Below are 12,194 nucleotides of genomic sequence, written 5' to 3'. Positions count from 1 at the left end.
GGAGCCAAAATGATTAAATTGACATTTTCTAACCAAGGAAAGGAAATAGAAACGTGTTAGTTTAGATCGAAGAAAAGAGTGGGTTTAAAAACCCCAGTTAGTACTTGGCATAGAGCCCTTGGAGTGAGAGAAGAAAGCGGTCTCCTTCCACCTTACCTAAAGGATGAGTGGTGTTGTTTATTATTAGGCATATTATGGTAGACCATAAAGACCCTTATTTAAAAGACACTGCCCACCTCAAAGTGTTTACAGTTTAGGTTGTAACAGAAGGCAACAGATGGATGAAATACGCAAAAGGAGGAGGACGAGTTAACAGTGAAGTTGGAACATCTTAACCTGATGAGCCATAGGCGTGGCTCACCTAGCTGTCCTCAGCTGGTCGTGTCTTTTAGGGATCGTGGATTGGGTGAATTTTAAGGAGAACTCACTTCATTGTGAGTTTTGAAGATGGTAAGATGATGACTGGATGGAATTTGTGCCAGAGTTTTTCCTATTCATACTGGAAAGCGTGGGAGAAAGCATGGAGCTGTTTGTTGGAAAAGCCAACTGATAGGTGGTGAAGGCTGGGAACACTTGCAGAGTGAAGGCAGCAACTGACATTGCAGTGAGTTAATGGAGTGGCTGGATAGAACAGGACCTTTAAGGTGTGAACAGGAAGCTTGTGTCTGATTTGGAGAAGGGGGAGGCAGTGAACAGATACAGAGAGGGGGTGACAGGTCAAACGAGGTGGTAGGAGACACTGCTGAATGAGAAACTATACTGAGGAGACATTGTGCCTGGACAATTTTATTTTCTTGCATTTGGAACAACATTCAGTTTTACCCATTTCACCTGCCAAGGAGAATAGCCCTTCTCTAAGTTTGTTTTCATTGTTTGCCCTTTGTATGTTTTAACTTTGTTTTTCTAGATATCTGTAAAATCAATATAACTATTCAAAGGAATATATAATGGTGGGGCTAAATCCTGGGATGTCCCAGGCATGGTAATGAGAAAAGTGTTCTAAATTGTAGCTGTCTGATTCAGAGGCTGATCTGATACCCACACACAAGGAGTGAAAAGTATCAGAGGGGTAGCCGTGTTAGTCTGGATCTGTAAAAGCAGCAAAGAGTCTTGTGGCACCTTATAGACTAACAGACATTTTGGAGCATGAGCTTTCATGGGTGAATACCCACTTCGTCGGATGCAACATCTGACGAAGTGGGTATTCACCCACGAAAGCTCATGCTCTGAAGCGTCTGTTAGTCTATAAGGTGCCACAAGACTCTTTGCTGCTTTTAAGGAGTGAAAAGCCATTTGTGTCCTAAAGGAGTCTCAGCCTGAGCCAGGGATGCCGGATGCTGGACTTGAGTGTTTAAAAGTATTCAAGGGGTATTTGTCTGAACAAAATAGGCCAATACACACAGGGTCATGGCATGGAGTACAGGATGCTAAGGAGGGGTTTGTTACATACACCAAATGTAATTTGGCATTGAGGTGAGGCACCATATCCTTTGCTGTGCGTGTGTTGGAGGTTCTGATATTTGGGCTTTATCGGTCCATTGTGTTTTAGTATTGAGCTTGCAGTCTTTAGTATCAAGTGTACCAAAATGTGCCTCTCTTTCCATACTTTCTTATGTGCATTCATTATAGGACACGTATACTATAGGTGCAAGGTTCTCCTACACTACCCAGCCTCTGCCCCTTCACTCTAACCTGGAGGGGACTATTTCAAGGGAGGGGAGGCCATTGTGCAGGAGGTCAGACTAGATGATCATAGTGGTCTCTTCTGACCTTAAAGTCTATGAGTTGATTTTCCGTTCTCATTTAATACTGGTGTACATGCTGGCTAGTTAATGCCATTTGGATTTTTGTTTTATTGTGTGTGTGATGTGGGTATCTTCGTCTGAAATCTGGACTGAGACCCACTAGTACATTTCACATAGGGCATCAGATAACCAGATAGTAATGGCTTTGTCACACCAACCTGGACTGGTTTTGAACAGGTAACTTAGAGATGAAGTTTGTGTTCCTTAATATCAATTCTCTGAGCCATTCAGTCGTTTGGTGCATATGCTGATTTAAAACATAACCCAAGTTAGTTACTTAGATGAACAAGTTCCTTTAGGCCAAAATTCCAGAACTTGGTAGCCTGGAGACAGGAACCGAAATAAGAGAGGCTTGTTTTTCAGAGGCATTGAGCACCCACGGGTCCTATTGATCTCATTGTGGGTGCTCAGTGACTCTTTTTTTAGATGCCCAAGTATGGATTTAGTTGCTTAACGTAAAACATGCAAGTTCAAACAATGTGGGATTAGTCTTTAAGGTCTCATCTTGTAAAGACGCCAAGCACACCAGGATCCATTGATGCTTAGATCCCAAGGCAGTAGTAGGTATCTTGGGAATACTCAGATGTACACATTGACCTCAGTGGGAACAGACAGTGTTCAGCACCTTGCAGAATCAGGCCCAAAGACCATAATGCAGCATCTTAACTAGAAATGTTTTTGGCAAGAATAGCTCAGGTATAAACCAACGTTCTTTACAAGAATAATGCTCTGCTCAAATACTTCCCATGTAAATAATTAACAAGAGACTCAGCTACAATGATTAGCTGAAATTTCTAAGGACTCAAGCGTTTCATATTTTTCAGATGAAAACTTGAGACTCTCACAATTTTAGATTGTTTTAAAATGTTCCATGCTATTTTGGAGATGCTCTCCCTGATGTACCAGCTCAGGAATGCAGGAATCAGTAGTTATGGTGAAGAGAACATTGGCCCATTATCTGCTCAGATTCTTGAGCTCCTGGGATAGCATCTCCTGCTTGTTTTACACCTCACACAGACCTGAAGGGGTTACGCTGTAAAATGAATAATGACTAAATTTATTCGTCATGGACAAATGATGACAGCTGTTGAGATGCTCCCGTTAGAGCTTCCCAAGGGATAAACTCAGGCTAGTTCCTATTGTGAGCCAAGCTAGCAAGACAGAGTAAGCTTGTCTTCAGTCTTGGATTGTCTGTCCTAGGTTACTAACAGTAGCAGTGAATTTCCTTCCTGGAAGTGGCCTGAAGTTTTCTGGGCTAAAATGGGCGTTCATGTGAATCCTGCAGAGCCACAGTTGTACAAATAGGACTGAAGCCATAGCTGTTTAAATCTATGTGTGAAGACAGCAGCTTAATGAATACAAGGGGCAATGATTGATTCTGTTCTGGACTGAAGTCTGCAGCAGTCTGTGAAACAGTGTTACATCTGGGCATGCTATGGAAAATATGAAGGAATGTTGAGGAAGCTTATTTGCAAAAGGATATGTACTTGTAAGCAATTTCTTCTTTTTTTTCCTTTTTAATGATTGTAAGTGAATAGAAGGGATTTTAAGCAAATTGCATTTTTTTTAAATTTTGAGAGAGAGCAGAGTAGTGAGCAGACAAAGGCCCCTTTTAGTAAGGCATGTCTCTGCTAGATATTACTAAGCATCATTCATAAATGAGCATTGGGCAGGAGAATAGTCATGATTGTTAAATGTTAAACACTGTGATCCAAATTTTATCCCTGGCACACACCCAGTGAAGTCAATGGAATTACACCTGGGTTGAATTTGGCCCTATAGGATTTACAGCTAGAGTTCAAAATTTGATCCTAATTATAAATGATGATTGTGACCATCAGCTGTTGAATTGGGAAGAATGTCCTTCTTCATGTTACTGTATAGTTGATTTGGTTGTATTTTATTTTATGAACTCCACATTCAGATTGTTTCTGTTCTTTGTTTCTCTTTCTGTCCAATACATGTGCTGCTGAAAGACCTGGTATGCAGTTTTGAATGTGCCAGTATATTATCCTTAATTTTCAGTCAAGGAAATTCTCTCTGAATGTTAAAGGTTATTCAACATAGATATTAGAAAAAACATTTGGCCACAATGTTGACTTTTAAAGTACAAGAAGATCCATTTGATTGTAATTCGCCTCTCTTTTTTTATAGCTAATCCTCAGGAAAGCTCATTTTAAATTGGAATGTTAGCAAAATTAATAGAGTTTTACTAACATGCTACAAAAATGAGGTCATTCTTGATGTTTGGTTTCTGAGTTTTTATTTTACTTTATTATCTGGAATAAGAAACCACACCCTTTGTGTGTGCTGGGGGGGTGAGGGTTGGAAAAGCACAATTGCTAGATTATTTTTAAGTTGAATAAACGACAGTCTAGATGGACATTAATGCAACTGAAACAAGATGTATAGTATTAGATAAAAGTGCTACTTTTGAAATAATGCAGAATATCTGTTACCTGGTTATATTTATAGTAATGATTTCCTCTTGGGTGGTAATATATATAGTAATGAATCTTTTACTTGATATCTATATAACTCTCAATAAGAATTTAAAAGAAAATGTAGTTGGGGTGAAATTCACCTCTGTTCTAAAAGTCTGGACAAGCCTATCCTCACCACCCCATGATAAGGATTTAAATGGTGCAGGGGGCTTTGTGCAGGCTCACCAGATGCTGGGTGGAATTTCACCCGTCGACCCTATTCAGTCCATCCCTATTTACTGAAATACTTAAGCATTCACTTCACTTGAGGCATATGATTAAAGTGAAACTTATGCTTAAAAGCTTTGCTGAGTGAGGAAGGACTTAGGCAGGTGCTTAACTGGTTTGCTGAGTTGGAAGATAGTGACTAATGTATGCCCAGAACTGTTAAATGATCTCTGAGTCAGTGGAGTGGTTAGTGCTGAATGTGCTCAACCCCTGGCTGGAAGTGACCCTTCTGGCTGATGAAAGATGGCATTGATTGGGTCCAGCCAGAGGGAATCATGTTCAACCTCCAGACAGCAGGAGGTGGGTGCAGGGTAACAGGGCCGGCTTTAGGAAGTGCAGGGCCTGATTCGAACACCCGGCGGCGGTCTGGGTCTTCGGTGGCACTTCGGCAGCGGGTCCTTCACTCGCTCCAGGTCTTCTGCGGCACTGAAGGACCCGCCGCTGAAATGCTGCTGAAGACGTGGAGCGAATGAAGGACCTGCTGCCGAAGTGCTGCCGAAGACCCGGACCGCCGCCGGGTGAGTAAAAATTAAAAAGTTAAGCGCTCTTCTTTAGGGCATGGGACCCTCTTAGGTGTGGGGCCCGATTCAGGAGAATCGGCCTAAAGCTGTCCCTGCAGGGTGACCACCCATCCTGAATTGGATGGGACAGTCCCGAAATGCAGAGTTCAAGTCCTGGTCCCAGGCTGAATGAGTCTGGGACAACATTTGTCCTGGATTCCCTGTGGCACTGCTCTGCGCCTGCCTGAGCCTCAGGGGCAGCGCCAGCCGCTTCCTGGTGCGTGTTTGTGGGTGACCTGAGGTGGGCTGAAGCCCCGCCTCCTGCTCTTCCTCTCCCCCTCCCCCCCAAGACCTCACCCTGGCCAGGCCAGAAGCTGCAGCCGGGCAGTAGTATGAGCCGCCCGGGGAGCCTAGGTTGCTATGGGGAGCCCTGGACCCTCCACCTGCCCTGGGCAGCACACCCCAGGGGGTGGGGACACGGGCCAGGGGCTGGTCTTGGGCACCCTGGTCCTCCGCCCGGGGCAGGTGGAGGTCTGGGGCTCCCCACAACAGCCCGGGCTCCCTGGGCAGCTCTTACTATGGCCCGGCTTTGGCTTCTGACCTGGCCGGGGCTTTGGGGAGAAGAGGAGGAGCAGGGTGTGGGAGTTTGGGGGGGAGAAAAGGGGTAGACTGCAGGGCCAACAGAGGCGGGCGAGGCTCCTGCATATGTCCTGCTTTTGCCTTTTGAAAAGGAGGCCACCTTAGGTGGGCGTAATGTGATCCTGAAGGGCTGTGTGGTGGGAGTAGATTTGGGGGGAACCATAGTAGAACTCAATCTGATTTTCTTAGCACACAAAGCCCAGGTTAGCCGTCCAAACATTTTACACCTTCCGACTGTCTATGTAGGAAATTGTCATTTAAAAACAAGTTAAAGTGGATTTAGGGCTTTTGAAAGTTGCATGATTCACAGCCCTGAAAGCCAGTGTCTTTTATTGATCCACAGAATGCAGGTACAGCACGGACAGTTGGTGTGTGGTCTTCCCCACACTGCCTCTCTGAGGAGCCTCAGGGCGTGTCTACACCAGCACTTAAGTCAACGTAATTTACATCGCTCTGGGGTGTGAAAAACCACCCCCCTGAGCGACATAAGTTAAATCAGTTTGAAGTGCTGTCTACACCAAGCTATGTTGACATAGCTTCCGCCTCTCGTTGAGGTAGACTAATTACATAGACGGAAGAGCGCTCTCGTTGACATAGTGCTTCTTCACCAGATGCGCTATATCAGCACAGCTACAGTGTAGACAAGCTCTCAGTCCTGTTGTACAGTCACCACCTGTAGCTGAGGATCTATGGGCCCTTCAGTCTTGATCTCAGCTACGATGACAAACCACTGCCTGAATTCTCAGTTACACCAAGGCCTGCCTGTTTACTCCTCTTGAGGTGGAAAGCTGTAGATCTCCTGAGCTGACCAGCTCCTTAAATTTGTATTTAGAAAGGACGGTTTGATGCAGGCATTGATTATAGCTTGTTGGTTTATTCTTTTAAAAATAGCTTCAGTGAAGCCTTTAAAAGCTGTTGAAGTGAGAGCTGTCTCCAGTATTCTTACAGGAAATGCACAGAGCACTTTTTAATTTCACCTTAGTTATGGCTGAATGTGGTTCTTCCTCAGATAAAAATTTTGATGATGAAGACTCTGTGGACGGGAACAGACCTTCCTCGGCCAGTTCATCTACATCTTCAAAGGCCCCTCCAAACTCTCGCAGAGTTGGCATGGGGACGGCTCGCAGACTTGGGTCTGCAGCTCTGGGCTCAAAGTCCACAGGTAAGGCAATATCGCATATTGGGTGAAACTCACCTCTCTGCAAAGGGCTTGCACTACACCTAGGCACTGCTGAAGTCCCATTTAAGCCTTATTTTGAGGACCTAAGTGCTGCATAGTCCTTGTGCTAAGGAGGCCCTCTTTAGGGTGGTGAATTGCTCTGTCTGAGAATGAGACTTATACTGGCTAAACACCAAGAATGTGTTCTGGAAGAGTGGACCTGCAAAGGATTCCCACATCCAGATCCACATAGTGAGCTTCAACATTGTGTTTGAAGCAACAGTGTGCAGTGATCCACTTTTTCCTCCTAAAGGAACTGTACCTCTGTAGTCAAATAGCTTAAATAACACAGGCTGTTTATTTAACAAATAAGGTAAAAAATGTATGTGCTGAACTCCAGTTTCATGCAATTTAAAACAGTTGGCAAATTATTGTTTTAACACTTGTGCCACTTGACCTCCAACTTCCGATGCTCTAATTAAAGGGTGAAAAGAAAACTGAACAATGACTCTGAATTTATTTGCAAATTGCAACTAAAGGAAACTTTCCTGATTCCATTCTCAAACGATAACTGTCACCTGAATAATGCCCTTTAAGCCTTTTCCTTTTCTCCCCATCTCTGTATCTTCAGTCTGTGTACCTGTCAGGAGATCCACACATTCATCAATTATAAATGGGACTAAATCCTTTAAGGGAAAATCTCCCTTGTAGCTTAAGTAAATATTCCATCTCATCTTTTCAGGCAGCACCCCCCAACAGTCGAATGGCTGCCTGAACGACTTTGTAATGTGCTCTGTTATGCCTAGGAATTGAAGGATGCTGTGTATAGGTTATGCTTTGCTTTGAATTTCCTTTCCTTTATTGTTTCCATTACAGATGTAACACTCTTTCCATGTAGGGTTGGTGTGTGTGTGTGACTTCTCTCTTCTTTGGGTCCTTTCATAACTGAGCATATTTTTAGTGATTATACTGTTGTTGATGAGAAGGGTGCAAAGGCTTTTTCATTTATCTGTCAGCAGCCAAAGAGGGAGCTGGTGCTGTTGATGAGGAGGATTTTATTAAAGCGTTTGAAGACGTCCCAACAGTTCAGGTAAGAAGAAATACATTTTAAAACATTTAACAATAACAGTATAACGCAGCTGTCCAGCCCAGTCCCACTCTCATTGAAATCAATAGCTGAGGCCCATTAACTTCAGCGGTGGCAAGCTCTAATAAAGAGGGAGGCAAGGGAGTAAAGAGACGTTTTCATTTTCAGATTTCAGTACGTTTAAAGCTACTCTTCAGCTTTTTAAATGTTGTCTGTTCCTATGGCTAATGTGCTATTTTGGGACATTCTTTCAAACACTGGAATGTAAACAGTGCCAGTAAAAACCTGCACTTACAGGGCAAGTAGGTCCTTATAAGCATAGTTACCTATTGTGCCAACAAATAGGGGTGTCACTTATGTGGTGGGTATTTACACACTTTGAGGGCGTAATTTATGTATCAAATTTTGTTAATTTGTCTCTCTATAGTTATTGGTGGTTTTGTATGACCCTCTAGAAGACTGTTTTAGGTATGACGTTGACTTCAGAAATAATGCTTACTGCCTTTAAACTGTAGAGCTGGTTAATAGTCAAAACATCCTGTATGGCCATTTAATATTTCTTGATTTAGTGCAGTACATTAGTCCTTTAGAGTCTACGAGCCACATGCAGTGTGTGTTCTTTTGCACATGGTAGTAAAGAATTCAGGAGCGAAGGAGGTTAGAGGTTCAGTTAAGAAATCTTCTGATTCACTGGAGCAAGTATTTCTTTTATCCTGATAACATTTTCTTTTTTAATTCACAGATTTATTCCAGCCGAGACCTTGAAGAATCCATAAACAAAATTAGGGAAATCCTATCGGATGATAAGCATGACTGGGAGCAGAGAGTATCCGCAGTAAGCATTGGACCTATATGCTAATTAATTTAATGTAAGGTTTTTATGGGTGAAGTTCATCCCTTTGCAGAGTGTCAGCACAAGTTCTGTGCACCACTGAAGTTGTCTAAATAGAGCTGATGTGCAGTTTAAGTGGTACAGTGACTGTACTGGCCCTCTGCATGGAGTGAATTTCACGCTATGGGACTAAATTTAAACTCCTACGTCAAGGAAACCATGAAGTATTAGGTTTATAGGAATTTAAATATCATGAACAGGCATCATATTGAATAAGTCGTCATACATTTAAGATATACTTAATTTTTTCAAACAAATAGATAAACCTAGACAATCGCTATTAGACTTGAGTGAAATTTTCAAAAATGGAGTTCAAAATGCACTCCATTTGGGTAGATGGATGCATGCAAAAGGCCTGCTTCTTCACTGCCTTCTAGGCTGTACAGTGATTTCCACCTGTGCAAAGTGGGTGTAAAACAGTTTGGTAGCATTTTATATCCACAGGGCACAGGTGGAAATGACTGCATGGAGGAGCACAGTGATAGGAAATCAGACCTGTAATGGACATGCTGAGTTTGAGTCTTATTTATAGACAAGCTCTAAGTTACACTGATGTAAATCTGCATAAGACCTTTTCTACGCTCTTGGTTTCTGCCACTGGTATAAATACAGTGATGTAATTTTATTGGTGCAAATTCCCCGACATACTTGCCCAAGCAGGGCATAGTGTAGCTCTGACATACTTGTCCAAGCAGTGATTTGCACTGGTGCAGTTTACCTTAGTCTGAACCTTGGTTCCGAAGTCTAATAGGGAATTGATATTGGTGCACCATGATTAATTTTTTGCATTGGCGTAGTTACATCATTGGCTAAAACTAGCTCCCTAGGGTGAAATTCTGGCCTCACTGAAGTCAGTGGGAATTTTTCATTAATTTCATTGGGGCAGGATTTCACTCCTAATGTAGACAAGGCCTGATTCTAATGAATTCAGTATGGATGTTCCAGATTTACACTGGTGTAACTGAGATCAGAATCTGAGTCGTGGCTTTTCAAGTCAGACCATTTTTTTAATGAGAGCTGTGAGAAAATTATAGCTTTTCAATGCATACAATGCACTTGAATGTTTCAAGATGTTCATTTCCCTAAACGTAAATGGATGGAGGGAATGGAGGAGCAACCTTCAAATTCTTTGACTTGTTTAACTGTCCCAATAACATTAATGATACGATTGGAAAAGTAAATGTCTGGCTTGCCATGTTTTGTCATTGGTCAAATTGTAAGTGACACTTTTGGATTCCTGCAGCATGGCCAAGGCTAACATATGAATGTTCTTACATTTATTCAATACGTTGATTCCTGAAATATGTGATCTTAGATTGTGTTAAGAATCTATTCCTCAACACATTCATATTTTTACAAAGAAGTTGAAAAATGAGTGCTAATTTTGAACACAATTCTGAGTGTTTTTATTTCTCATTAATAGATACTAGTGTGTCTTGCTATTTTGTCACCTGTAAGTCCTTAATTCTTGTTTGCCAACAGCTGAAAAGGATCCGATCCTTACTATTAGCTGGAGCTGCTGAGCACGATAACTTCTTCCAACACTTACGCCTGCTGGATGGAGCATTTAAATTATCTGCTAAAGATCTGCGGTCTCAGGTAGTGCGAGAGGCGTGTATCACGTTGGGGTAAGGAATACAAAGCTCCACATTCTAAACTGTGTTATACAATTAGTTTTGATAAAAGGAGGAGATCCTGGCTCGAACCCATTTATGATGTCGTTTGGCCTTGTCAGTACTGGACAGACAAAGTGGAGTTAGAACTTGGTTTTTGCCACAACCATTTAAAAACCATGCTCATGCGGGTCATTAATCATGGTTGTACAGCCTGTGGGGATGGGTTCCGCATGGTGATGGTGTTTGGAAATGTTGATTGGGCAGGCCTTGATCAGCTTTACCCTTTGAAAACCATTACTCACATTATGGACCAGATTCAGATCTCAGTTACGCCGGTGTCCATCTGAAGTAGCTCCATTAACTTCAATGGAGTTACTGTGGATTGATAACCAATGTAGGAAAGGGCAAAATCTGACCTTAATGGGTTTATTGCTGGCCGAAGCTAGCTTTAAAAAAATCCTCAAAGTGTTTCTAAGTTATTCAAATTCAAAATAGTGCCTGTAAAACCACAGAAATATTGGGCGATCACATTAGCTCTAGTATGGACGCCACAGATTTATTTATTGATTTATTTTTAAATAAAAAAAAGGGAGTTGGAGCGCTTTGGTCCTGGGCTTATGACCCAGGTATACTTGCGACATTCTAAGGGTCAGTTCACAAACAGGTTTGACTGAGTTATACGTTTCTGTAAACAGGCAGAGACAACAGAGCTGCTGTTGCAATGCCTGGCCTTTGAGGAGTTGAGCACCTAGGGGGCCCACTGAATACCATGGAAGTTGAGAATACTCAGCACCTGGAAAGGTCAAGTCCATAATGCTGTGAAATGCTTTTCAATGGTGTAATACCACAATTCCAAATACCAAAATGGAATGTGCCCTGAGTATCTGAATCCAATAGAACAGAAGTGGAGGGCCGTATTTTGCTCTCCTTGACCCCACGTTTTAAATCAGTGGGGTTGCATGGAGTGCAGAATTTGGTCATGGCTAACGACTGAAGGATCAGGCCCATAGTGGTTAATTTCATTTAATTCCATTAAGATACAATGTACTCAGTAACGAGGGACAAATTGCGGATGCTTTATATGGAAAACACGTGAATATTCTGACCCTTAGGAGACTGCAGAATGGAGTTGGAAAGTTCCCATTTATCCTGGGTCTGTTAAGGCTGGAAATGCCAACAGAATAGCTTCTCTTACGATATTTCACACTCACACTTTCTGCCTGAGCTGAAGTTAGCAGGCAAGGAGGCGGCGTAACATTGAATAATAAAGACAGAAATATGAAATGTGTTTTGTCTTTGGGTTCAGACTGAGTTTGGGGTGAAAGTACAGGCCAGTTCTTATTTTCTGTGGGCTCGTTCCCCCATCCGTAGTAACTGAATGTTGAATACTGCCAGAGCAGTGACTTTGAAGAAAGGGAACTAGGGCATTTTTAATAATCGTTTATGAAATTCACAAATGTCAAGGCAAGACAGAAGCTTGCGAGAAAACGGAATCTGAAACTGACAAGTGCTAGAAAACTGAGTCATTCAGCAGTACCCTATGGGTTTGTCGGTGCATCTTTAACAGGGTGCCAGTGATGTGATGAGCTTCCATGCTGAATTTATTCCTTGTTAAAAATCTGGATGAGCATAAAGCATAGCACTGGTTTGAGATATGTCTTGTTCTTTCTTCTTTGGTGGAGTTAGAGAGGAGACTGCAAAATCATGAAATAGTGCATGTCAGATAGTCTACATTACTATGACTAGCATAATCTAAAGCATATTTACCAGCATTTCTTAATTGTT

The 12,194-nt window shown here is 42.3% G+C and overlaps 1 protein-coding gene across 13 annotated transcripts in view; it reads left to right on the top strand.

The window, feature by feature from the left end:
* CLASP1 (cytoplasmic linker associated protein 1) overlaps positions 1-12,194 on the top strand; it is a 267,069-nt gene that overhangs the window by 124,717 nt on the left and 130,158 nt on the right. For 8 of the 13 annotated variants that reach the window (XM_045031769.1, XM_045031771.1, XM_045031766.1 and 5 more), the window contains exons 9-12: positions 6,665-6,817; positions 7,831-7,904; positions 8,644-8,736; positions 10,276-10,421. In XM_045031769.1, the coding sequence (XP_044887704.1) occupies positions 6,665-6,817; positions 7,831-7,904; positions 8,644-8,736; positions 10,276-10,421 (466 nt within the window). The remainder of the gene's footprint in view (positions 1-6,664; positions 6,818-7,830; positions 7,905-8,643; positions 8,737-10,275; positions 10,422-12,194) is intronic. The other 5 variants (XM_045031770.1, XM_045031772.1, XM_045031768.1 and 2 more) reach the window with 1 other exon arrangement.

The sequence above is a fragment of the Mauremys mutica genome, chromosome 10 (genome assembly GCF_020497125.1).
Source record: "Mauremys mutica isolate MM-2020 ecotype Southern chromosome 10, ASM2049712v1, whole genome shotgun sequence".
Classification (NCBI taxonomy): Eukaryota; Metazoa; Chordata; order Testudines; family Geoemydidae; genus Mauremys; species Mauremys mutica.
The sequence above is the reverse complement of the archived record's forward strand: the minus strand, read 5'-3'. Positions and strand labels throughout refer to the sequence as shown.